Genomic DNA, 27,849 nt, shown 5'->3' on the forward strand with positions numbered 1-27,849 from the left:
CCAATAAACACTTCCAAGGGTCATCAAGGGCGGTGTACTCAATCATTACGCATTTCCTTTTCCTCCCTTGGCTGCCACGTAGCCATTTTTGTGTCGATCCTCACCCAATAGACCCCGGGCAATAGACCTTGTCACGGTTTTGTAAGCCATTTTGACGAGAAGGCACGTGAGAAATTACAGTGTTTGTATGAGAATTTAGTGTCGAATAATTTCTGTAAAACGGCTTAATGAACAAATATGAATTTTAAACTAAAGCTACCCAGAAAAGGATTCTACTAATAAGTTCTGGGGGCCGTAACTGTGCTCAAAATTTCTCCAGACGCCTGCTTTAGATTTTCCATATATTTGTGTGCAATTAGATTCTCATACAAACACTGTAATTTCTCACGCGGTTGTCTACTCGTCGATATGGCGTCCAAAACCGTGATAAAGTCTATTCGGCCACACAAAAAAAGAGCTGCATAGGAGACTACTTCTTCCCTACCTTTCCTCCTTTATCCCCTTCGAATATTGTTTTTCCTTCCAGACTAAACCAATCCCATGAATGGAATTCAGGAAAAATTTGAGCCAGTGTATAATATGAGAAGCCTTTTATTAACCCTGATAATATACTAAAACTTTACGCAGTTTCATCCATTTAAGGTTCCTAAAATCCGTTTAGACCTCTGGTAAAAATTCACCTTCAAAAATTAAGGGCGGTCCACGGGGGTTGTCCATGGACCGGGTCCACGAAGAAGTCCATGGACTAGGTCCAAAGAGGTGGTCCATGTTTTGTATACGTCCATCGTTTACGAGTGCCGAGTGATTTACGAATTGAAACATGTAAAGTAGAGAAGCGGTCAAACATGTTCTTACATCACGATATTGCAAGAACATATTTGACGGTTTAGCAGGTTTTTTTGCTCGTTTGCATTTACCACGTCGAAATATCAATAACGCTCAAAAACAACACAACACACAGACGCGGCTCTCTTTGGTGTAACATTCTGCGAAACCTTCCACCAACCCCTGCCCTTCGACTTTAACTTCTCTATTTCTTTTTCAAGGAGCAAATTGATGTGTTTTGGAAGAAGTAAGTGGTCAGTTTCCCAGAATCTTATTCTAATCCTTTCACTGATCCAGGTCTCTATCATTTGTCAGTTTTCCCTGAGCTGCATTCCGCATTCCCCATATTTTCTATTCCTCGTTCCTGTATTTCCCACTAAAGGTGAAGTCCTGGGACCAAGGGGCGGGACACAGAAGCGACGTGTTCCAATATGGCGGACGGCGATGAACTTTTGATCATCAAAGGCAACAGAATAGTTCTTCCTGATTGCATTTCTTCTGGATCCATCAGCGTGAAGAATGGAAAAATCGTTGGTATAGAAAAAGGACTTCACAGAAATGATAGGACCTTAGAAGCCAAGGTGAAATTTTTTATCGAAGCTGTAAAAGAATTATTTATTTTAAAAGTTGCAACCACCGAGTTTGAAGAAGTGCTATTTGGGGACACTGTTTTTAATGTTTCCTAGTAATGAAGGGACTGTCATTTCTTTGTGTAAATAGTTATCCGAGAGACAAAGATCAAGCGGTTTGTAGAGCAGAGGGTAGTCACTTCTTTCTCTGTTGGTTTAATTAAATTTAAAAGGCGCTGAGAGTTGAGAGTTTGTCCAAGTTTAAGGTAAACTTGCAACTCTTGAGGAGAAGGGGAGAGCCTGGGCTAGTAAAATCCTGCTACTGACCAAGCTAACCATGTTTTGTTTAGGATGGGAGGCAGGGGAGAGGGGGGGGGGGGGGGGGTGCAGTGGTTGAGGGCTACTGTTGTAATATAGGGGTGTGCAGTGTGCCACCCCAACGAGTATGATTTTTGAGCTCTTTTGGTCTGAAAATGGGTATAGGTTTTACTCACTATGGTCTGAAGTTGAATATAAGTTTTCAATGGAACTACAAAATTGTACAAACGTATTTTTCTTTTCAGCTCTAAGTGCATAAGAGGAAGAACAGCCAGTTTGTCTAATACTGCTAAAAGTAGAAAAAGGCAATTTAACAATGTGGTGAATTCATTCGGACGATGTAATTGCTTCACAAATTAAAAAGAAGTACAACTCTTAGACGCCAGGCTTGAAAATGAGTATGCCTTTAGAAGTCAGGTTTGAAAATGGGTGTGCATAATGACGTCTTGGATTTAGAGAACTGGCCCCGGTTGTTCAAAAGATGGATAGCGCTATCCATTGGATAAGTGTTAGGGAAACCAATTACGCTATCCAGTGGATAGCACCATCCACCTTTTGAACAACTGGTGCCTGGGCTTCACAGCCAGGGACCATTCTTAGGAGTACCCCCGGGAAGGCTAAGCCCCCCGGGCCTTATAAAAGGCCTAATTGCCCCATTTAAGGGAATCCGGATTTTGGAATCCGTGAAATTTTTGCTTGTGGAATCTGGAATCCCGGGCTTTGGAATCCAGAATTCAGCTCAAGAAATCAAGAATCCTACTTACAAGTGGAATCCAGAATCCCAATTCCACTTACAAAGACTGGAATCCAGTACCTGAAATGTAGAATCCATGGCGAGAAATCCAGAAATCCAACACTGCCTTGAATTCCCTTTTATGAGGTGAAACTGTAGTTCTTCCATTATAATTGAGACTGCTGTACTTGCTATTGAAATGGAGACACCATCCAATTTTCTTATGTGATTATCTCTCAGGTGCTAGATGTAGGAGATCTTGTTATCATGCCAGGTGTTGTTGACAGTCATGTGCATGTCAATGAGCCTGGTAGAACAGACTGGGAAGGCTTTGCAACTGCTACCCAAGCAGCAGCCGCTGGAGGAATTACTACCATTGTAGATATGCCTCTGTGAGTCTTTATAATCATAACAATAATAAGTTCTTTATTTACCCTCAGTAGTATTTATAAATCAAATTCAAGTAGGGCCGACCAAATGCCTGAAATAAATCAAAACTTAAACAGGGTTAAGAATCCCAACTGGCTGGAGGCAAACCAGTAGGCTATTTACAAGTGTGGCTGAGGAGCTGAACTCAGGACTACTGTGAACTTAAATGTAGAGCAAGTGATCAAAGCTGTGCTTGAACTTGTGGCCTCCAAATTGCAAGTCCTGGGCTTTAACCCTTTGGCCATGCTTTCAACCCTTTCATCACTTGAGTGAATGATGGAATGTCTTGTAAGTGGCTAACAACTTTTGAGTCAGTGGATGAATTGCTACATTGTGACCTTTCAAAATCTGAAACCTCTTTGAGGAGTAAAAAAAAAATTGAGACTCTGTGAGACAGCAAGACCCTGGTTTCAAAATTCAAGACCAAGGCTTGAGCGTTTTTCATCAGTTATTCTGAGCGCGAGAATTACTTCTCAAAATTTCTGAGCCTGCAGACTCTAAGGTCAAAAATTTCAAGGTAATGGTACAAATAAAAGTAAGACAAATGACTGGAAATGCCAATAGAAGTTAGTAAAACAAACAAAAAAAAATGTGAAACTTGTCGATATTTGGCATGGCCTAGTACCTTGGAGTGAAGTAACAGGTCACCAAGGAACAAAGCAACATGAACCTGTAACTGTAGGATTGCAATTGCATTTTGATAAAACGGAGTTAATCCATTCACTCCTCGGCAAGTACAAAATGCAGGTCACAGGTCACAGATCACAAGTGCAGATTAGAGTACAGGGTCACCCTGCTGCAGTAAATAACACTAAAAGAACAAAGAACACTAAATTGTGGTTCTGAGCCCTAATCACTATCCAAGACTGAGTATTAGCTTAAGGGCCACTACTTGTCTTGGTTGTCTATTGATACAACAGTGACCTGCACTCATGACCTGCGACCTGTGTTTTGTACCTGCCATTCACTCCTGGACTGAAAAAGGTGGCGAAATGATTTGTCACTCTACCTTAAATCTGTGGATGAATTCCAATGGAATTTAACCATCTTCTTGTGAAAACTGTACCACAGAACTTTTGCTTTAAACTATTTATATTTTGTAACAGTTGACCTGAAAGAATGTTGTCTTGTCATTTTGAAGGAATTCCATCCCACCTACCACCACACTGGATGGATTTTACACTAAACTAAAAAGTGCAAGGAATAAGTGTTGGACAGATGTTGCTTTCTGGGGTGGAGTAGTACCTGGAAATCAGGTGTGTATCCATTTTTTTGGACCTAGTTGCACCTCCCCTTTTTATGCCCCAAGTACAAGGCATTTATTAGGAGCGAGTACCTTTTACCCTGAGATATGCAATCACATGTCAGCCCCTGCAGACTGAGTAGCCACCCTGCACAAGCCTGCCTGCCTGGGGCTCAACCGCTGAATCTCTAGCATTGTCTTGAGGTGAACCTTCCCTAATTAAATTACAGTTTAGCCTTATTAACTCAAGGGAGGGGTGATAAGGATCTGTAATTTATAGCATGGAGTCTTCGAGAAAATGTCAGGCTGATATGATTTTTATTGAATGGCTCTCTTTTTGTGGAACAAAAAATAGGCATATTAAAAAGGATTTGCCTGGTCTTTAAAATGTGTATTTTATTGGGGCAAACAAAAAGGGCAGTTGACCACATTTTGTTGGAGTTTTTTTGCAGAACTATATTGTACTAATACGTGGGCTGAATGTAAGAATAAGAAAAGATCTTACCTTGTCAGAACAGTAAGTCAAGGACCAAAAATTAACCATTGACAGAGTCAGAAATGGCTTTTATAGCTAGGTAATGAATAAAAAAAAATTATGTGTACTTTTGTTGGTAAATAAACTGACAGTTTTTGTTGGTTTTCTCCTCCTCCTTTAGGCTGAAATCAAACCCATGGTGAATGCCGGAATCAAGGGATTCAAATGCTTTCTGATACACAGTGGAGTTGATGAATTCCCTTGTGTTGCAGAGAATGATGTCAGACTGGCTATGAAACAAATGCAGGGAACAGATGCTGTGTTTCTGGTATGTAGTCTAGCTAGTAACAAAGCAGGCATTTGGCAAGGGGTTTGGGAGATGACTGCCAGTTGATGGGAGCCAGGAAACGAGTTGCAAAAATTGCAATGAAAGCTGTTATGTTGCCATAGTGCTAATTTTAGACCATGTATTAGGTTAAAACTCTTCAATGTGGGTTCTGATAGTCTTGTGGTTAACCTACCAATCATTGGATTGTAGGTCCAGTTTTTAGCCTAACCATTGGGTTATTTTGAGAGTCTGTGGCAGAGGCAAGAGATTTGCTTCACTGTGTCTCTCTGCACAGAGGTGTGTAAATGGGTACCCCTCTCCCAGGGGCAGTTTTTTTAATGTCTGTCCCTCCCCTGGGGGAGCTGTGATACTTCTTGGTGCTTCTTACTGCAGACAACAAAATAATCCAGGAGCGTAGCTACCTGTACCCATGTAGTGTACGCATGTGCTTATCTGAAAAAATGTTAAAGGAAAATAAAAACAAAACAACATGGTAGGAGGAAGCGCAGCGAAGAACGTTTATTGGCAAACTAAATGCTGGTGCTAGTATTGCCACAAGATGGGAAATTAGGGGACCAAGTAGAAAGGGCAAATGCATAGAGCGGCATTTTGCGCGGAGCCTTCGATGTATTTTACCTTGCAACAAGTATTGTACCTTTACCTTTACCTCTAACAAAACATGTATCACAATCCCCTTAAAAAAAAAACTAACTTGTCCTAATTTATTGCTCCGACTTAGTTTCATGCTGAAGTTGAGCTGCCTGCAGAGGCAGAGAGCACTAGCAAAGGTAGGCAAAGCCTGGACATTTATTTTTGGAAGGTCATTATTTATATTTCTGAATATTGTAATTTTATGTACTGTAATAATAGACGTAGGTTTAGTGATTGTTTTTTTACTCATGTCATGTTCTGTGTACTTAACAGACCCTGCTAAATACAATACATTCCTACAGTCACGGCCTGAAGCCATGGAAAACCAAGCGATTGAACTGGTGATTAAACTATGTACAGAATATAGGTTAGTTTTATATTTAATGCAAGTATTATTTTGTTATATGTGATATATATAATAAATCTACCAGTCCATGCGTGAATTCAAACCACTATGGCATAAGAAAGCTGCTCTATCGCGTACTTTGTGCGCTTTTTAAAACGTAATTTGTTCAACATGAAAGACCGTTTTGATTTATGGCCTTTCGTGAGGTCTTTCGTCATTGTGGGATATTTGCACGCTTTATACTGAGTGATGGAGCTCTACTATTGGTGGGAACATTGTAATATGAAAGACAATACTGTAATAGAATAGTTGAAAGAAAATCCTTCATTCATTCCAGCAGTATGTAGATTGCCGAACTGAAAGATAAATTTATTCTTGTTTTACAGCGCTACTTGTTACTAAACGTAAGATATCGAAAAGAGCGTGCATAAGAATCTCTAAACCTTTATGTGTTTGCTGCACATTGATAATGTCAAAAGCCTATTTATGAACTAACATCGTGGTGCTACAGGCCCGCCAAATTCGCATACGGCCCGCTAGCTACAGCACGTAGCTCTTTCTGTTTTTTAAGTGGTCAAATTTCTCGCCGCTGAATTTTTTCAAACTGACAACTCAATATTACATTGGGAGCTTAAGCCATGGCGTTTACGCTCGTCAACAGGAAGTGGACTTGATGGATTCTTGAGGTGTGGTTTCGCCCAAATTCACCGGCAAATTTTCTCTCATAGAAAAGACACTACGCTATACAAATTTGACGGGCAATCACGTGTACAGATCGCATTTGATCAGATCTCGCCGTCGGCTTCGTCATCAGGAGATCTGGGTTCGAGATTACTTTATCTCCCTAATGAGAACGCAAAAGCGCGCGGAAATGACTGAACTGGACTTCCGGTGCTCAATTTCCCGCTCCGCCAGTCTCTGTTCTCTGCCATTAGTGAAGCTCGCTGTTAGATCTGCGCGCACCTTCGTGAAAGCCGTCGCACTTTTATTTCTAAATCTGCGTATTACTTTCTTTTAGGGTTCCTTGTCATATCGTGCACCTTTCTTCAGCCAGCGCCTTGCCCATGATCAGGAAGGCCAGAAAGGAAGGAGTCCCTCTCACCATAGAAACTACACACCACTATCTGTCGCTCCTAGCTGAGGATGTCCCTGATGGTGCCACTCAGTTCAAATGCTGTCCGCCAGTCAGAGATGCTGCAAACCAAGTACGTTGAATTGTTTAACCCGTTACAGTGGTTTTCGTTTGAGTGTCGTAAAACCAAAACCAAAGTAATTACTCTGGCCAATCACATAGGACACAGACAATACATTGAACCAATCATAACTCGAAGTAATTACATGTGGCTGACGCAAAGCGCGGGAAAATGCATGCGAGCGCGTCACAATTGGCTTTGGTTTTACTTCTGATTGGATGAAAAGGTGGCGCGAATCTTTTAAGCCAATCGCATCGTGTAGAAAGTGCAAAACCAATTACTTTTCGACACTCAAATGAAAACCGCTTTAAGCCCCAGGGTCCACATAGAAATTCTCCAGACTGATCTCCATACATTTCTTTTGAGAACAGTTGAGAGAATTTGGTTTAAGATCAAAGCATTTTTCCTCTGGTAATCAATTTAGTAATTCTCATGACCTTTACTCTTGATGATCTGATGTTGTTGTTGGTGTCACGTGCCACGCCCATTCAACGACGGCATCGAAAATAATGTCGTCTCAAAACCAAAAGAGTCCCATGGATTGCGACAAGACGCCGAAAGGGCTTTTTCGGTCCTCAGGCAATAGACTCTTCCACGGTTTTTTCAACTTTCGATAAAAATCAGTCAGCGAATATCCCGGTCTTAACACTGTTGAAAAGAGCACCTTAAATTGAAGAAACTTACCAAGTTTAAAGCTGATACCTATAAGCGAGCATACCCTACGAGCAGAAGTTTCTCTCAGTCTTGCATGGCTTTTAGCGTTTACCAATAGTTAAACCAACTACGCGGCAGACAAGCTTCATAAACGCTTAAGGTCATGCAAGAAAGAATCCTATGCTCGCAGGGTAAAGCGAGCAAAGATATTGCTTCACAAAGTCGCGAAATTTTTACGGAGGTTTATATGGTGGGGGGCACGAACTTGCCCCCCACCATATAAACGTCTGTAAATTTCAGCGATTTTGCGCGGCTGTATCTTTGTTAGTTTTCAACAAATCACTTTCAAATTTGGCATCTTTACTAATTTTTAAGCGTTCTTTTTAGCCGTGTTGATTGATTTTCGATACCTGATCCCAGGCAAAAGTTGTAAAAAACTTGGGTCTATTGAATTAGCAACAGCATTAATTTTTTTGTTTATTCGTATTCTAATCATATTTTTAATTTTTCCTTCCCGCCACAGGAGGCTTTGTGGGAAGCACTAAAGTCACGTGACATTGATCTTGTAATCTCGGACCATTCCCCTTGCACTGTGGATTTAAAGCTGTTGGACCGAGGAGATTTTATGGCAGCCTGGGGAGGAATCGCTGGAGTACAATATGGTAGGTAAAGAAGAGCAGGAGTTCTTTTTCTTGTTACAATTTTAATATGAGTGGCTACAAGCTATTCTACAAGCTACTGAGCAAAGAAAGGCAATGGGCATGTTTAGTATATCATAGGTGAGAAAGACAGCCGACTCGGAAGAAATAATCTGAGTGCTCCCAATAGAGAGTCGACCATCAAGTTACAGGAGACTCGTGTGAGCTAAGGCCACTGAACTACAATACTCGTCACTTTAAGTTGGGACACCCCGTGTTGTACCCATATTTCGACAAAAAGTTGTGCTCCTTCCCTCCCAGTGTTGATTTTGTTGCTTCTGACATGCCAACTCGCAAAAACCAACATTGAGAGGGCAGAAAATACCACAACTGTCCCAACTAATGTGACGAGAACTGCAGGTTCATGTGACAAATATCCTGCATATTGCTAGGACTAGAATGTCGATATGTGTTTATGCGCAATGGTAGAATAGATATGTGATTGTAGTTTTAAGCCTGGTTAATACATGAGAAAGATGTGTTTTTAGTCAGTGATACAGGCGGGCGGCTCGGAAGAAACATACTAAGCGTGAGAATGGGAAATGGAAGAAGCGAACTAAATGATGCTGCCTTCTTTTGGTTCTGCTCATTATTCCCCTTGCGTACACTTATGTTTTTAAAGCCTAAAAAAACTTTGCTCTCAACACCAATCCTTGGGCTACTTCTTTTTTTGCTAAGGAAACTGGAGACTATAGTACGCATCAAAACAATTACTTTAAAATTCACCGACGATTTTTTTAAGTCCTGCGTTGTTTTCCCCAGGTTTATCAATATTCTGGAGTCAGGCCAGCACGCGAGGTTTCTCTCTACATGATGTGGTTCGTGTGATGTGTGAAGAGCCTGCCAAGCTGAGCCGCTTGAGTCATCGTAAAGGAAAGATCGCCGTGGGCATGGATGCTGACTTTGTTCTTTGGGATCCCGAAGAAGCAGTTGTGGTAAAGGCGAAATTTTTAAGTTTTCCTATCTTTGAATTATGTTAACGTCTCTGTAAGTCCGTAAAGGTGATTTTACACGGGACGATTCGCAACCACGATTTTTAGTGCAACACAGCGTTGCAATTTTGGAACCATGTTGTAACTATTCAAAACAATGTGGCAACAATGTCGCGCAATAAATCGTTGTTGCGAATCATCGTCGGGTAACATTTCTATTGTTCTCGTAACGCAAGGCGTTAACGCTTCAGCCGAAGGTACCGGGTTTAATACCCGCTATCGCCCCCCCTTTCCTCTACGAATCCATAGATTCCTTTCCCCCCCTTTTTAAAGCCCAACAATTTAATATTGAAAAAGTCCATTAATCATTTCGAAAATTATTCGATTACAAGCAATAAATTTGCAAGAATTTCGTAAGTTACAGTCGATATCGGCGTTCGATAGATACTTGATGACTTTTCAACCTTGCGTACACAGAGTGAAACAAACTTGTTACTGGGCTGTCTTTGGCAGACCTTGTTATACTTTCGGTTTTCGGTCGTCTACGTAGAAAAACGAACATCCGGGAGAGGGAAGACACGACGTCTGGGACCGAGAAACGATGTTCTCACAACTTGTTTGGAATTAAAAGAACTAGTAGAACCCAGCTTTACTGAACGTTTTTTACTTTAACCTCCGGTGGAGAGGTACTGGCTTCGATACCCGTCATCGCACATATTTTTTTCTATTTTTATTTTATTTATTTATTTATTTTTCTTTTTTATGGTTACTTGAGTAAAGAATATTCATAGCCAGTAAGCACATATGAGAGGACCATTTTTCTCACCGCTAGGGACTTAGCGGTGAGGATCGATAAGAGAGGGCTGTATTCGCAGGTTACTCATCCCCTACCTGCTTGCACTTCTCAATTGATACACGCGTCCAGATCGCTTGACGCGCGCGTTCAGTTCGTGCAACACAGTCACCAGGTTCGCGTGTTCATCAAATTAAAAAACGAACAGATTTACGCTGGCTCTTTTTTGTTTCTTTAGTTATATTTTCCATTGGTTCTATCTAAAGCTTTCATTTTCATTTCAGATTGACCAGAAAATAACTCGTCATAAAAACAAGGTATTTTATATCGATAGCCTGATTCTACTGTACTAAAATTCTTACTTGGTTGCGAGGCTTTGGGAATAAAACAACTAAAACAAAAGAAATCATCTCGCGGCACAGCAGTGCATAATACATTTATTTTGTTTCATTCCCCCAAGCCTCGGAGTTAAGTATGGATTTTAATATATCGATATTGGACCATTACCAAGCGATTTATAGTTTAATGAAATATTTCGTTTAACCGGCACTTTAGAATAGAAACGAGCGAAAAATAACCAAACGTTTCGATGATGTCATCATTAAGCCGAAATCAGAGAGCAAAAATGGTAGCAATTTTCTGTATCTAGTATATAAGTACCAATCTTTGTTTAATATTAAAGTTATTGTATTTACTGTATAGTCTACTTACTTATGTTTGGGCCTGTCCATTTAGTTTTAAGGGTAAAAAAACTCTGCAGCGAGATGTTAATTTTAGGTTCGCGATACCATAAATGTAGTCCACGTATTCCTTCAAGCCAAGATCAGCTTATCCCGCACTCGCTCCTTTTTCACTAAAATCCCGCATCCCGCTATTATTTTCATCGCTTTCCCGAAATCCTCTCTTGTTTCCAAATACCTCAATAAAAATGAAAAAAAATTAATAAGCACGCGTTTTATCTCGTTGTTCCGAAACATCTTTTATTCCGCTTATATAACCCCCGGATATAAGTCCCCCGTTTATAAGCCCACCCAAAACCCCTTATGAAGTTATATAAACCCAGGGCTTTAAAGTGGGACTTTACGGTACTGCGTTTTCCTGAATCCCGCACCGTATTTTGGTCAAATCCCGGATCCCGAAAATACCCTTCCAGACCCTAGGGATCACAGCTCCAAACTAATCCGGGGGGGGGGGGGGGGGCTACTTGGGTTAATTCTTGCTGGGTATGTGTCGCTGCCCTCTCAGGGCGCCTACCCTTTTATAGTCTATTCTGTGGCCAAATATAGACCTCATCTTATTCACTTTTGGGAAAATGTAATTTTCGCGATCCCAACTTTGTAACTTTCTGTTTATGCATCTACTTAATAAGGCCTTTCAACTTGCATGGGTCATCCTAAAACGAATTGACTATTGACTCACTGGTTAAACTTAATAAAGTAAAAATCTTCCCATTTTTAAATCCCTACCTACCTGAATTTTCTGGTCCTCCAAATCCCGAAAATGTGCGATCTCGTTTATTATAGTCAATCCAGCCGTGAAAATGTGACCCCATCCAGCGGCACATCCCCAATAGCCTATTCCCCCCGGCCCCCTACCCAGGAAACTGATGGACCAGTTGACTTGAAAAACTGTTTATTAAGTGGTCAACATTTTATTTCCCGTCTTGTTTCTCAGGTAACTCCATACCACAACATGAAATTACGGGGAGTCGTCCACAAAACCATACTACGAGGAAACGTAGTTTATGAACGGGACAGAGTCTGCGATCATCCCGCGGGACAACTGCTTCTTGAAACGGAACATGGAAGTGCAACGTCGAAAATTTAGATAACAGTGAATGAGTTTTGATAACGTTTGAGAGTGAATTCGAATGTGGTTGGGTTACTTTCTGTGGTGACTATGAGTCTGTCTTCGTGTTTTCGTGATTTTTTCGAGATATGGTCATAATTTGTCTAGCAAACTGGCATTTGGTACTCGTTGTAAAATGTTACTTCTTCTTACGCAACGCTCTCTCTCTTCTAAAGGGTCTATTTATTCCTCTGGCCATAGTTATCAAAGAGTGGTCGAACCTCTACTTAATAACTTATGAAGATTTTGAATGATTCTCTTATATCGTATAAAATACAGTCGTTTTTAACTGAATGTACGCACTACAAACATTTTTCCTCGGGAAAGGTGAGAAATATGGATAAAGAAGAGAAGAAGGCAATGAATAAGTCAATAAAAAGATATATACTTTTAGATTCCGTTTAGTGATTGTATTCTCTCCACCAACGAAGCCATCAACACGATCCAATAACTCTCGAAGCCAAGTGTTAAAGCTCATATTACGAGAGAGTCGCTGAACCAGGCCTACAGTTGTGCTGTACAGTGTGTATGAGTTCACCCCCCTAAGGAGATGCGATTTCACCGACCGAAAAAAAATATTTTTGGAGACCCCCCCCCCACCACTATCTAAGGGTATGGATGACTGGCAACCCCTCCCCCCCTTATCCCAAGATCTGGATCCGGCACCGACACTGAAGTATCACCACTCACCACTGGTACGAATCGCACGAATAGACCACTTTACAGTCACAGATGGAAACGACACTGGGGTTGACCTTGTTTTGATACAACCCTTTCTGCTTTCTTATCTAAATCATGTTGCTCTTATGCTAACAAGTATTTTTTTTCAAGCATAATTTCTATAAGAAATTGAACAACTCGCACGAGTTGAAGCACAAAAATCACGACTTAAACAAGAGATGAGAATTGGGCAACCCTCTAAACAACCTGTGCGACAGTGATCTTCAGAGTTTCAGAGGCTGATTTTGTAACAGAACGGGAACGTCAGTAGTCGACGGCGCACGCAAATCAAACAACTGGCTTGACCAATGGCAGAGCGGCAAATTAGGCACCGGAAGTCCTTTCCACGCGCTTTCCCGTCGTGAAATGACGTTCCCGTTCTGTTGCTAAATCAACCTAGGGCGGGGGCTTCTCAAATTCTGTTTACTCTTTACTTTTTGCGTGTGAAGATGATCTTCGGCTCTATAGTTTTGTTATAGATTGTCCGTGACATCAGAACTTGGGTCAATTGAAGGAATAACGTTGACATGTTTTGCTCGACCTCCTTCTCCCTGTCCCTTTCAATGTTGGCCTCGAACTTGGACAATTCCACCGAAAAACCATTACAAAACAACATTGGAAGAGAGAAAGACAGGTATCAGAGCAGTGTGACCCGAGTTGAGTGTCCCTGATTGTAGTTTAGGCAGGTCCTTATTCACTGATAAATGTCCTCTGTACTACAACCGGCCCACGGATAATTAAAATTATTATAAGTAACTCAAAATGTTCACACCAAACTAAACACAGGTTAATAAGACATCTATTTTATGAGTCGGCTTTTATTATACTCCCCTAACACTGAAGCTAACGCCACATCACGAGCAAATTACACAGTCGACGTGAAAAGTTGAAATAAAAAAAGCTCCTTGACTAAATTCACACCTGGAATATCTAGCTTCAAGCCATGTCAAACCGACTTAATATTCATTGAGCTAAGTTTAAAAATAGACTTTGTAAGGAATAGTTAAACTATATAATTAAATCGCTGCTTCCTAACAAGCTTCCGACTAAATAAGCCCATTGGATAACACTAAACATGTTTACGTACAACCTCGTTTCCATGACCTGGGAATGAGGTTGGTAAACTAAAACCCTACCCAGGGTCACCGAGAGGAGCGCCTGAGATCATTCGGCGATATAAATAACATTTGTCTTTCCGAAGCGTTTCTACTCAAATAATATACTATTTTTCACTCCCAAGATTTAAACTTCTTCAAAGAAACGTTTTGGCTTGTCCCGCAATCTTCATTTTGCGTGGCGCAGAGACTTGAGACGAGATTAAACAATATTTGAGTTAGAACGATGAAAGTAATTTGAACGAACACTGGTTGTTGATAATACCCGCACTCCAAGATATATGCAGTTAACCACTTATCCTGCTTTCAATTTCCGTACAGTCATTTGAACAAGTTCCCAGACATGTATAGTCAACGGCCCTCTTCCCTCCCACCGATGACCGGTTGTTTCGCATACGAGTCGTTTCCTTAACGTTCCGTTCGCTAACCTCCTATGTCGTTCCACTAAGAAGCGAAACGAGCGCTGCCCGTGAATATGCCTCGTTCTCTCAGCCATGATACAAAAAAGTGCGATTCGCATGTTTATACCTCGTTCTTTCAGCCACTGACCAGGCGAAAAGTAGTTAGGGAAGTGACCCAACACGTAAGCGAAACGACTTCAGAAGACAGCGAACAGGACGTTGCCGAAACGACCGTAAACCCTCTCACCGACAACTCTATCATAATTTTGGCAACTCTTTATGCGCCAATTTCAAGGTGGAATGTGGCGGGGATTACTAAATAATTGAATAAAAAATGTGCCAAACTGTAATTACATTTCGATTATTTTCTCTAACATGAATATCTTCTGGGTCAAAGTCTTCCACACCGCCACTACCTTCTATGACCTAACGAATTACTAGGAAATATTTGTGAAGTCTCTAAGCAAGTTTAACTTTTAAGGAGTGAACAAGTTTTTTTCTAACTGAAGGGTCCACAAACCACCAATTAAAAAAAAATGTTTGGATCGTTGTGTCGGCACAATTGGGTGCAAAGAAAAGTAATATGTAAAATAGGGGAAAAAATTAATCTACAGCCTTCGATTGTTGAAAAGAAAAAAAAGGAACGAACTACTAATGAAGGCAAAGAAATAAAAACCAACCAAGAACAATCACGATTAGATTATTTACAGAAAATTATCTTAAAAAATACCCAGGAAGTAAGCCGCAAATTGAAGTCGTATGTGTACCTCAACAAGAAGTCAGAAAACCAAATAAAGAGTTTAAATACAACAAAGGGTACGCTAAATAAACAAATCGCCAATTCGCATGACCACAAATTTTAGCTACCTTAGCCTTGAACTTCACTACTCGAACCCTCTTGATGAATCCCGCTGGGCGTAAGATCTCACCCCAGGGATATTCTCTTCCTAATCCCAGGGATATTTGTTTACTCTACCTATTTTACCCTATTGTTCACAATTTTTTAGTCTGTAAAAACAGCAATGGTCAAAGTAAGTTCTGTCTTAACAACGTCAATAACTAGATTAGCTTATTTGACGTGAAATTCTTGAGTCACGTCAAACGCTGTAGTCGAAAATAATTCACGGTTGTAACGCGACTATTTTTTTGCCATTCACGGAGATTCTAAGAACTTGACTGTTTCCTCATTTCCCATGGTCCACCTGTTTGGAGAGTGAGAAATGACTGATTAGCGACAACCTGTACCAGGCTATCAAATTGTTAGTCTGCGAACACAGACGAAAATAAACCGCGCGGGATCTGCGGAAGGGGACCTTGGCAGGAAAAACCAGTCAGCACCCGCGCGTTTACCCGTAACAAAGCCTACATTACAAGCTCTTTCAGCAGATGTGAGACCCGGGGTACTTGTCATTTACTTGGGAAAACCGGAAATTCCGGTTGGAAAATCAAATGGTTCGCGCTGTTTCGCTCGGAAAGCTTCAAGAGATATGGGGTGTGATTTAAGGCGATGCAATTTTTCTACTCTTTTTGATCTGCTATGCTGATTTGGATTATACTTTGTAGCGGGTCGTTCTCTCGCCTTTTCAATTTTTTTATTTTTTTGTTTATGTATCAATTTTTTCCCCGGGTGGTTTGAGTAAATGGTAAGCACCCCAGTTCTCCACTTAGTTGGAGACTCTTGCTCTTCGGAAATAATCGGATTAACCCATCCGATTGATCATCGATTATAAGAATTCAGCTTAGGACAGCCGCTGCACCGAGTTGTGGAACACGACAAAAACATACGAAATGTATCAGTTACGGGACATAAGTGGATTCGACCCTGCTAAGTGGTTAGAGTCTGATCAACCCAACTCGGAGGGTCGTGATTCCGATCCTACCCTGGAGCTAAGAATTTTTTCTGCGCTTTCGGGTGACAACACCCAAGTTTTTAATATCTTTATATGCCAACAAGAAATTGTATTATTCCTACGATAACCTATTAAACAGTTTCCACGATCGATGAACGTGTCGCTTACAGATTTCGATCGATAATCGACACACCATTGACTTGTGGATGAAAAAGGAAACTTTTCTTACCTTCCGTACTATTAACTAAGTTGTGCGATGAAGCAGACCGCCTACTGCTCCTCTTCAACGCAGCTATTTCACCTTCACGGCCTGAAATCTTCATCGGTGATCTCTGCATTGAATCAGGCATTGATGGCAATTTCCTTCCAGTATTGCCCTCTGCCATTAGATTGAGCCGGTCTACGCTGGCTGCAGTGCGCATGTGCGCGTTGGAAGAGTTGCCTCCTCCGATAGCTGTACCCGAGGAACCACGCCTTCTTTCGTAGTCAGGTGACGGATTTCCACCATTCAAACTGAAAAGAAAACCAGAAATAATTTCCTTGAAAAAGTGCGGTCACCAGATCACATATAAAAGGGCCAATCATGGCATACGCCGATCACAAATCGGTTACCGGGAGATATAGAGCTGGACATTTAAAGGTTTTGTCATCAAGACGCCAAAAGCTAATGTTCTGGCGAAAACGTGCAAGATAGTTATGAAAATAAAGTGAAATAACACACATTAAGTAATAAAAGTAAAAAAATTTCACATGATTCAATTACTTAAGTAGCTTTCACATGAATGGCCACGCCGAATGGTTTCACTTTTTGCCGTTGGGCGGTTGGGTTTCATCGAAAGATTCAAACGTTAAAACCATCTTGTACGGCACAATAAACAATATCATAGGAAAGAACAAATGGTTTGCTTTTACTTTTACCTGTATGGTCACAATTACCAATTCATCCATAAACTCAAAGGTTAGAACAACAAAATAAACAGTTTGTAAAACGTAGAGCGCAAAATACCGCAAAACATCACAGCAAGTTTCGATAGTGTTTTTTTAAATTTAATTTTACCATAACATTGACAATCAACTGAACAGCAAAACCCACAGCGCAGATACAAAGTATTCCTTTACATTTTCCAGTTAAAAATGGTTACACAAAGGCACTTTGTCTATAAACGCAAAAGTCATTTTTCTTTCTCAAGATCTCGAAAGGACGTTTTCAATCACGGTTTAGTCGGAGGAGCGACCAGTAGGTTGCAAAGAGGTTTAATGTTTACTTTCATAGTCCAACGAATGCGATACGGCTGCGCTTGCCCAGATGTAGAAGGTTTACACTCGGCTTTCTGCACCAGCAAACGCTCTGGCTCTGCCAGCCAGGGTCGAGACCATATCTCAAACGTACACGACTTTTCCTGCTGTAAAACGCTGGGGTTTAAAAAATCCAATCCACAGGCCTCAATGCCTTCCCTCGTCTCGTTCAAATCGTTTCTACATTTTGAAGGCGCAAGTTTTACGCTGGCCCGGTAGATTGATCCCTGAACAACTTGACTAGATGCTTCGAGCGTGTAAGGAAGATAAACAAACTTGAAGACTGGTCTAGGTTGTTTCGCGTTTTCTAGGCGCACAGCTTTGTTAAGTCCGTCCAGAAGCTCTCGGTGCCTGCATAAGTCATGCTGCTCAATCTTTGTGATACCACCAGGTATAACGGCAGATTTTAACATTCGTAAGAAAGGGAAAACGACGCATAAAACCGCGATCGCATGTTTCAACTGAGCGTTCACCATTGTTGACTGCACGGAATAAAAGTACCAGTTTAAATACCAGTTCAAGCCACACCTCTGGGGCATTTTAACAGGTATGAAGACTACTGTCAATGCTATTCAAAGAAGCGCGTCCAAGGTGAAAGAAAACGTGGGACAACACAAATAAAAATAGTAATTATAGAAAGCTTAAAATCACGTTTCCAGCAAAACAAGAAGGTGAGATTCAAGTTGACAATTTCTCAAAATGCAGAGGAGAGAGAAACAAATAAAAACTGTCTAAAATTATTCTTATATATAATCCGGGAATGAAACTATTTATTCCTGTGTAGATATAATAACCGGTAATGGACTAGTGAAAACTTGGTGACGTGGTACAAGTTAACGTTTACTGTTTGCCGTAAACATGATTCTAATCACTTAAATAATGATAATGAGGAAAAGAACAATAATCTTGTTGCGCCAGACTCATTTATCCGTCAACTGTTCAATAAAACAGACTAAAATGAGCAAATTCGCACTGAAGTAAGATAATCTACATCTCAAAGAGCGTAAAATCAGGAAAAGTACATTTGAGTATTTTTCGCTATTTCATTCAAAAGCGACGGTGCGAAGACAGAAAACCCTTAAACTATATTATCACTACTTTGCACGAAGAAACAACGTATTGGTCATTTGAAGGAGGACTGATTCGGTGTCGTATCGAATTGCCTATTGGACTGTTTTGGGGGACGCATCAGTTTGAACCAGTTTCCCGCGCAACCTCATAATAACCAATATCGTCCACGAAACAGTCCCATGGTGCAATTCGGCACAGCCCCTACCCAAACACACGCGCGACCTCAAAATGTCAATAAAACGTTTTTCACCGCGTTCGGGAGATTTGTTAATAGTTAACTGGAAACTGTTCATAGTTAACTTAATGACGGCTGTGGGCGATTATTTCTTTGATTAGTTCTTCTTGTAGCGAGCTCCGTTTTCCTTTCTCCTTCCCCACCTCGAAAGGTTTTAAGTTTTTTTCGGTATTTCGACAGAGTATTGCGACGCTTTCTTCTAGCTAAGAATTTAATCGTGTCTTGGGTAATAAACTAGTTAGTTCAGGATTCATAATAGTTTATTATTTTGAGTACGCAAAAATATGGAGCTTTAGCCACGGCGACGACGACGACGGCGAGGGCGACGAGAACTTGAAAAGAGCAGATTGTCTTAGTGAGCTCAACATAAACAATGTCGTACGTGTAACCGACTTTCACGACCACGATGTGAAATTTTCTTGTGCGACGTTTTATGGAGGAAGTAAACCACTCAAAGATGAATCTTCTCTCTCTTTTTACATTTGGATTGCGGTCTTCAAAAACGTAACTCCAGGCAAATCCAACTACATTTGAAATTCTAGGCGAGATGGTTTAAACTTGACAAAGTTTGAATAAGGCGAATTCCGACGTTTTCGCTGCTGTCGGTTTTGTCTTTACTAAAGCTCGTTAATTGGCAATTTGCACGATGGCTTCATTTTACCACTACAAGTGACAGACTCCATATCATTTTCCCTTTCATATTTAAATTTGGCAATCCATTCTGCTAGCAGTAGTAGCAACACAACGTCATCATGCAAACGGCCTAAAAATCTAATATGTAAGCAACAAAGTCATACCTAGGGCTCCCCTGAGGTAATGGACGATTAAGCGACTCCGTACTGACAGCATTTCGTATCCTCTTACTGTAGGTGACAACAGGTTCCGAGCCTTTCCCGCCACGAATAACCGGCGTCACAATAGTGGCGCCATTTGGGGAACTGGGTAGGCTCGGCGTGCTTGGACTGCTGGGAACGTTAGAACCCATGACTGTTCCGCCAGCCAGACGTGTCATTCCTAATAAGGCGCTACCAATACCTGGACTGCTTCCGGGACGGACGTTAGGAGACGTGGGTTGCTGTCCAGGACGAATGGGTTTCGCTAGAACACAAAAATACGAAATTATACAATGTATAAAAAAGTGAAATATGATGGATTGTTTCAATCGCTGCTTTGCAGCTGACCCCACGGCAGCCATGTTGGTAGTCTCCTATGCAGTCGGTTTTTTTGTGTCGTCGCGCATCGTTGCGTGACGCTTTTCCCCAGTGAGGAGGATAGTTGCGTGACTACACAATTAGCAGTTACGAAGAAGACTACAATGTTGGTGATTAGAACAAAAGCGTTTCCCTTCCCTAGGAACTATAAAATTTTCAAGCAAATTCTGCCCCCTCTGCCCCCCCCCCCCCCCCCCCCCCCCCACCACAAAAGACATTGCGTTGTCTTGACCTCTAGAGTGGTTTTCGTTTGAGTGTCGTAAAACCAAAACCAAAGTAATTACTCTGGCCAATCACATAGGACACAGACAATACATTGAACCAATCAAAACTCGAAGTAATTACATGTGGCTGACGCAAAGCGCGGGAAAATGCATGCGAGCGCGTCACAATTGGCTTTGGTTTTACTTCTGATTGGATGAAAAGGTGGCGCGAATCTTTTAAGCCAATCGCATCGTGTAGAAAGTGCAAAACCAATTACTTTTCGACACTCAAATGAAAACCGCTCTAACATAACCACCTTGTCATGTAGTTGTAAACCAAGAATACAGTTTCGACTTGTAAGGATGACGCCACTTAATAACGCGACCAGGGGCCCGTTTCTCGAACGTCCCGGTAACTTTTCGGGCCCGAAATCAAATATTCAAATCGAAATATAAAAAATAAGAGCACGGGTCCTGGCTAGCAAACTACTCCATTTTGTTTCTTTAACTGATAGTTTTATCATGTTACATGCAAAACTATTGAAACCTCGATCTTTAATGTAAACGGGAACAGCTTACCGAGCCCGTTAATTATCGGGACTTTCGAGCAACGGCCCCCAGGAGCCATAATGTGACCGTTGAAATGAAATGAGAGGTACTTTCTGGTAGACTGAGCTGTTTTAGTCGACCATGGTGTTCTAAATGTTAAGCATGCATGAGGGGTAAAGCTTTTCATAAATGAGAGCTACTAAGTAGTATTGTCTGTTTATGATGTATGCTGATGTACAAGTCAAATCTAACACTCAAGTTTGGGGGTGAAATCCTAAAACGGGAGAATGCAAATGAAAGTTTTTACGTGTGAACATTTAAGGCACCATTGTAACCCAGACTAACAAGAAAATGAAAACCGCCTAAGACGATAAAAAAAACAATGTTTTCATCTGCTTGTTACCTATATGTCCCTGAGCGCCCTTCCTAGCCGCTACTTGCTTCTGTCTCATAGACTCTCTGATTCGTTCTACTTCCTTCTGGTACCGGGCCCGGTCCCTCTGCGCTCCTTCCTTAGCCTCCTTCAGCGCCTGCTCCAATGCTTTCACCCGCTCTTGCGTTGCTCGCAGGCGCTTCTCTAGCTTGGGCAGTTCACACCTAAGGTCGGCATTATCTCTAACGAGCTGTGAAACAGACAAAACAATTAAAAGGATTAAAATCAAAACAGAAGGCACTTATCTTAATTACCACTGAGTCGCCACACGGACTGCAAGAAAGGGATTAGGACAGCATCAGTCCAATACTGTTAACAACATTAACTCAGGTACGTGACCAATATTGATTCTATATAAAAACTTTGTGCTGCACCAGTTTTCTCAAACATCTGTAATTCGGTTGCGTTACACTGAACCTCGTAGCTTTTCATTCACGCAAAGACTTCGTTTAACTTTGACTCAAAAGTGAAATTTCGCTAATCGCATGTTTTAAAGAAGGCATTAAAGAAACCATTCCCAATTCGGACCAAAAAGACATCGAGAAAGCTGGTACTTTCAACCAAAAACTATAAAAAGGTGTTTCTGCCGTTAACTTTCTCTAAGGGTAGTCTCGCTTATTTTTCTCGTCCAAGGAATAATTTCACTCAGTGATATGAAACTTCATTTTATTAACAACTTACAACCCATATTCAGTTAAATACAAAACCAATGTTTAAAAAATTCATTTAAATATTCTTGAAGGCTAAATTTCGCCCACCGTTCGTGGTTAAAAGTCCACCTAAATTTCTACATTTTAATACCAATATGTGAATGTACTGGAACGTCTTTAACCCACTCAATACAACTCTCTAATTCAATTACACAGGAAAATGTAAGTATTAACCGTCAACATATTGTTACAAAAACAATCTGTATGGTCACTCGACGGTAAGATTAATTGATGTTGCACTCTTTCCTCCATAAAATCTCCACACACAGATGTAGACAACCAATAAAAAGACTTAAATGAGACCCCAGCAAAGAGAAGACAAATTCAAAGAATTCGGAACGCGTAAAGAAAGGATTTCTCTGTTAGAAATTTTTAGATAGAGTATTTTCGTAAAACCAAAATTACCAAAAAAAGGAAAGACAAAAAATCGAAATAATTTCCCATGATAACTAATATGCAAGTGAGAGAACGTTGATTTGTTGCTTCAAAAGCTTCCCTTTCTTCAAGGCCTGTAGCTGTTTGGAATAAAATATTTATGCGATTAAAAACCTTTTTACTTTATACAATACAAATTTTGAGAAAGAAAATAAGACAGTTACTCGAGTTTCACACACTAAGCGATCATCGGACTAATAATCGCTTCGTGCGTGAAATTCTTCTAACTGTTTGTTATTCTCTCAAAATTTATATTTTCGCTCTGCATGTAGTTGCGTCGAGCACTCCTGGGACAACGCGAAGCAACATCTGCATTGTTTCTTTGTTTACCTTGTATAATATCAAAACAAGGTACAATTGTAAGAGTGTAATATTAAGTAAGGATAAATAGCCAATATAAAACAATTACTTGACAAGAAACCCACTTTCTTTGCGTTTTGTCTTATTTTCAAATCCACGCGATAGTCTTGTTGAAATTACGGGGAACTTTTTAGTACAAAACGGCGAGTATGAGCTAAAGCAATTTTTTAAAAGCCCAGTTGTCAAATAATTTGTTCAGATAGAGTTCACTGTCCAAACGAGACCAGATTATCTCCAAGATTTTTTCAATTTTGCGGGTCGTTTTCGATTTTTAAAACAGTAAGTGAATGGTAGAGTGAATTTGGCGGGAGGTTTTTTCTTTCTTTTTCTATTTTAAGTCAACTCTATAATATTATTGAAAAATTCATTCACTAAGGAGGTCCCGGGATAGCGTCAGAGAAGCTAATACGATTTTGCAAGGTAAAATATTAGTCCTGCATTTAGCACTTGAAAGATTTCCAATTTAATAAAACAATAACAAAAACTGGACGGACGTTAAAACTAAAATAAAACTAAGACATACACCGACATTCAGATTGCAGCACACTCAACAAGGGGAGACAATTATTTGGAAAGGACTTTAAGTATAATTTTAACAAAATTTGAAAAAAACTATCTCAAAATCAAAAACTTAATATAATTTAACACCACTCACTTGTTTATGGACCTTCGTTAGCTGGTCCAAATTATTCTCTAAAAAAGCAATCTTTTGTTTTTGTGCTTGGCTTCCTCCTTCCTCTTCTGTATCAGTGTCCACATTGGTCTGGAAAAAAAAAACAAACAAACAAAAAGACAGTCAATTAATTACGTGTTTACAAGAGACAACTCGCGTGTTGAGCCCATGTACGCGCGTGTGGAGGAAACTTTCCCGCCGTTCCTATCTTTGTTTCCAAACACAGTGATTTTGGTATCAAAAGTTATGGTGAGTCCTTGGACTCATCTTGTGAAAAATCATGAGTCCCAGTTCAAAAAGACAAAGAGTCATGTTTAGGCCTTTATGTGACCAGACAGTTAATCTGAAGACAGACACCAAAACTCTTTATTACAGTTTATTGAAATTAAAATATAGTCCTTCTATATATTTAAAACACAAAAAAGAGTAAAATAAATATGAATCTTTAAACAACAGCCACAAAAATAACACGAACAGGATATTCTCTCAAAAAATCTTCAAATCGATCGATCGTTGTTTGCGTCCTACGGGACGCATGTCATAAATTATTTTGCGTCTTTGGGAATTTTATGCATCAGGGACGCAGGTACCCTGGGTACCAGAGGTTTTTTCTCGCGTGTGACGAGGAGCTTCGTCAGTCACAGGCCGACACGTCTTCGGCTTTTGGCACGGGCCACTTTTGAAGACTTGACCGAAACCGCGCATGAAAAGCCTCTGGCACCCAGGGTAGGACCCAGGACGCAGGACGCAGGACGCAGAGGTAACAAAATCACTACATACAACTGTCAAAGTTTGCAAACGCATACAAACGCGATCGTTGTCAGGGAGTTTTATTAGAAATCTTTAGATTCGAGGACTAAGACGACTGCGAGGAAGAGATTTAGCTTTAAGTTTTTTTTCGCGTATTCTCCAAAAAAAAAAAGATACCTTCTTCACCCGAAACGTTAGCACGGTTATTTTATTGAAGGAGGTGAAGCCCTCTACTGAGCGCAAAATGATAAAAATTAATTTCTAACATTTGATAACTGGGCTCTTATGAACAGGCTCTTAAAGCAGTCGTTTGAACAAAATTTAAGAAAGAAAAAAGTTGAAGCTATGACCATTTTCCTATAGAAAACCAGTCTGAGGAAAAAGGGAAGTGAATGCATGCGTCTGATGCTGTCAAGGATGAAAAACGATAAATGCAACTCACCACTTTTAAACGAGCTTGTAAATCTTTAACAAACAACTGCCGAAGTCGGTACAGTGTCGCGAGTTCTTTATGCTGAAATTAAAATCACAAAAATCCTCCACGTTAAGAAAGAAATATAGTGACTACTTTTGTGTGAGAAAATGAAATAAAGCAAGCACCCTAGAGATGTCAGCTGTCTCCTAATTTAGTAATCAAGTTATTAGTTAAGCCCACTTGTAGTAGTGAAAGTGTCGGAGAACAGTGGTTCTGCTAGTGAATTTGGAACTGGATTTTCGTAGAAAGTACAAGAACAAGATAATAGAAATCGTTAACGACACTGTTTAACAAATCGACCACTATTGCCGTTGTCCACAATCTTATGGAACACTGAAATGTCGGCATCCAAATGTTCAAAGTTCAACTGGAACCAACAGACGCACGAGCCACACGAGCCGCAAGGGAGTGGTATTGACAGCAAACTATTCCAGGCATTGAGATACATACGACAGTCTCTTCAAGGCCTTTCAGATCTTTCTTTGCTTGCTCTCTCTTCTCAGCTTGTACGCTAAACGAAAAAAATATATATAAACAGGATAAGGCGAAATTGTTATACTAGAGAGTAACAAGTAACCATGTCTACGCGTAGACAAAAAAGGTAAAGGCATTTCTGTCCAGTGATTTAATTCATAATGAGATAAGAAGTATTTTACCACAGACGAAAATAAAGCCGGACAAAAGAGAAATGTAACGACTTACTTCAAGTCAGCCAATCTGACTGATTTCTCCTCAAGTTCCCTCTTGAGGGCCTGATTCTCCATCTGAACAAAGAAAACGAATTGAAATTTAAGAACATGATCTCAAACAAAAAAAGCGCATTATCATAGAACTAATCGTAACACATAAAAAAAGATAGACAGCAAAATATTGAATGCTTTCGTCTGTGGATAGTAAATGACATAATAACATGAAGCACTAACCATGAGGTGGTCCCTCTCTAAAGCTTGCTTTTGATTGGTCCTGAAGGATAAAAAGAATGTTGGGTTAACAGGAAAAAATTTTAGGTTATGAAATATCACTGCAGAGATATTAAAATGTCTCTAACAAAAAGTGAGGACACCCTGTTACCACCAAGATGAAGGTTTTTCCTAACATATTCTCCACACCAATCTCCATTGAGAGAATTTGTTAAAAGATCGAAGAATTTACTCTTTGGCGATCTTTTTATTTCTTCGGGTAACCTTTCTACTTGATTTTCTCAATCGAGTAATATATATATATATTTTCCCAGCACATGCTCCATTCTGTGAACAGGGATACACTATTGAGTACGAAAGAAAAAGCTTGTTTAAAAGTTTGCTAATCCAGATGTCAAGCAAAGGTCCCCATAACAGGCATGTTTTGTAATGCCTTTTGGTGACGTATCTCGGACCACGTGACCTCAAAAGCATCGGTCGCGCGCAATAATGAGGCCTACCGACTAGGCAAATTTGCATCCAATCACTCAATTATGGTCCTGAGAAAAGCTAGCTCACACGACCAAATAAACTGACGTTGTGTTATTATCAAAATAAAATCAAATCGCTTACTCGCCGTTTAGAAAGTTCAGTAAAACGTTCCAACAGCGGGAAGCGAAGAGAGGGGGCCGTATTCGCATGCTATTACAAAAACAACAGTGTAAATATGAAAAGGTTATCTGGGACAATCTTACTCCTTCATGGACGCAATAACAGCATGCTGTGATTCAATCTCGTCTCTAAGAGCTGAAAGCTGTTTCTGGTGGGCCTCTCTGTGGCTGATCATTTGTTTCTCTAGTGCAGACTGCAAAAAATGCGAGTGAACAACGATTAATTTCTTCTTACTATATCATACATATTGGTTGCTATCATACTGTGCCTTAAAGAAATTTGATCGCTTCTATCAGCGATAAATCGTGGGACAAAACCACGGAAATGGCATACCGTAAATCCTCTATTAAGCCACCTTATTTACTTTCAAGCTCATTTGAGGGGGGAGATGGGGGGGGGGGGGGGGGGGGGGCTTAATAGAGACGAGGAACTTATTTGGAGGGGGGAGGGGCTTGTTTAATTTAGAAAAGACGATGGTATCAGTTCTCCATAAAGAACTAGAATACAAAGTACGGAGATTTTTCGTTTCAAACAACCAGTTTTGTTATATAGCTGGAAATGTTTTGCCAACAGCGCGCGCTCTCATTCGAGGTCATATGACATCCAACAATAAAACTGTTTCCCGCCGAAATCTCTGAGCGGGCAACATTGCAAAATCCATGACGTCAGAGGGTAACAGTGCACTGTTACCTGCGAACGTTGACCGACGATCGCAGTTACAGCTAGGTTTAATGAATTTCCAGCTATATAACAAACCATTTTCCCTCGGGAAACAGTCAATTTGTTTCCCTCGAATCCCCGTGATTTTCGAGGTGGAGCTGTGGGAAACATTGAGATTCTGAAAAACAAATTTAACTGTTTCCCTCGCGACCAGTCATTAACGGAGTTTAATATTGAGTGGCTATGAATTTACCGCGTTAAACAAGCACTGCACGGAACCTTCGGTCAGGCGGTTTTTAACATATCGAGATATAGAGAAGGTAACTCCATTGCCCATCCAAACCTTCTTTTGTATTGCTGTGTTGGTTAAATTTCCTTCAATGTTTTAAGTAGTCGTTTTTACACATCGATCATTTGGTGGCCTGTATTTGGCTAAATTCCGTGACACAATTACCGTAAAATTCCGAAAATAAGCCCCGCTATGTATAAGCCCCTCCAAATACAAGTCCCCCAAACCGGTAACACAAAAAACCCTCCGTTAAATCGCCCCTCCAAATATACCCCCCCCCCCCTCCCGGGGCTTGTACTTGGAAAATTTCCCTCAAATACGAAGTAAAACAAAGCAAAAACGGTAAATTTCCTTCCAATTATAAGGCTAGCCTAATCGATTTTGAAACGCAAGATTCCCTCCGTAGATAAGCCCCTCCGAATATAAGCCCCTCCAAAAATAAGCCCCTCAAAAGCGGCCTTTGAAAACTATAAGCCGGGGCTTATTTTCGGAATTTTACGGTATTCAAATAACTTATTGAAATTGAAACGACACAAAAAAAGCGGACTAAGGAATGAGATGAATATTTCAACAGACACAAGCAAGTGCAAAACAGAAGAAAGAAACCGAGCGCTCGAGAACGCGACACCCTTGCGAGGACGCGATTACCACGCGTGAAGGAGGGGAGGGAACAGGCTATTAGCCGGTTTCGATGGCCTTTACTCTACCGCTGAATTAGTTTATGAACTTTTCTTGTCCATAAGAACGAAAGTGATTCAAAACCCTTAACAATGTACTTCATTGGACTACTTCAGCTAAAAGTCCATT

The 27,849-nt window shown here is 40.5% G+C and overlaps 3 protein-coding genes across 4 annotated transcripts in view; 1 reads left to right on the forward strand and 2 right to left on the reverse strand.

Moving 5' to 3' along the window:
- The first annotated feature begins 1,237 nt into the window (after positions 1-1,237).
- LOC140929736 (allantoinase, mitochondrial-like) lies at positions 1,238-12,373 on the forward strand. Its single transcript, XM_073379451.1, has 11 exons — positions 1,238-1,406; positions 2,686-2,837; positions 4,016-4,130; positions 4,774-4,920; positions 5,660-5,708; positions 5,845-5,938; positions 6,936-7,122; positions 8,288-8,426; positions 9,225-9,397; positions 10,472-10,504; positions 11,862-12,373. The coding sequence occupies exons 1-11, from the start codon at positions 1,257-1,259 to the stop codon at positions 12,012-12,014; spliced, it is 1,392 nt and encodes a 463-aa protein (XP_073235552.1). The 5' UTR covers positions 1,238-1,256; the 3' UTR covers positions 12,015-12,373.
- A 1,180-nt stretch (positions 12,374-13,553) lies between these two features.
- LOC140931130 (kinesin heavy chain-like) overlaps positions 13,554-27,849 on the reverse strand; it is a 35,399-nt gene continuing 21,103 nt past the window's right edge. The window contains exons 21-30 of one of the 2 annotated variants that reach the window (XM_073380880.1): positions 26,177-26,286; positions 25,446-25,485; positions 25,225-25,286; positions 24,973-25,033; positions 24,490-24,561; positions 23,280-23,387; positions 21,090-21,309; positions 19,521-19,821; positions 16,351-16,634; positions 13,554-15,473 (exon numbers count right to left, since the gene is read on the reverse strand). In XM_073380880.1, coding sequence (XP_073236981.1) covers positions 15,436-15,473; positions 16,351-16,634; positions 19,521-19,821; positions 21,090-21,309; positions 23,280-23,387; positions 24,490-24,561; positions 24,973-25,033; positions 25,225-25,286; positions 25,446-25,485; positions 26,177-26,286 — 1,296 coding nt within the window. In that variant the 3' untranslated portion in view covers positions 13,554-15,435. Of the gene's footprint in view, positions 15,474-16,350; positions 16,635-19,520; positions 19,822-21,089; positions 21,310-22,195; positions 22,345-23,279; positions 23,388-24,489; positions 24,562-24,972; positions 25,034-25,224; positions 25,287-25,445; positions 25,486-26,176; positions 26,287-27,849 lie in introns of those variants that run through there. The other variant, XM_073380881.1, reaches the window with a different exon arrangement.
- LOC140931132 (cystatin-like) lies at positions 16,846-17,969 on the reverse strand. The gene has a single exon (XM_073380882.1). It carries the CDS (start codon positions 17,954-17,956, stop codon positions 17,333-17,335), a length of 624 nt encoding a protein of 207 aa, XP_073236983.1. The 5' UTR covers positions 17,957-17,969; the 3' UTR covers positions 16,846-17,332.

The sequence above is a fragment of the Porites lutea genome, chromosome 3 (genome assembly GCF_958299795.1).
Source record: "Porites lutea chromosome 3, jaPorLute2.1, whole genome shotgun sequence".
In the NCBI taxonomy this organism is placed as follows: domain Eukaryota; kingdom Metazoa; phylum Cnidaria; class Anthozoa; order Scleractinia; family Poritidae; genus Porites; species Porites lutea.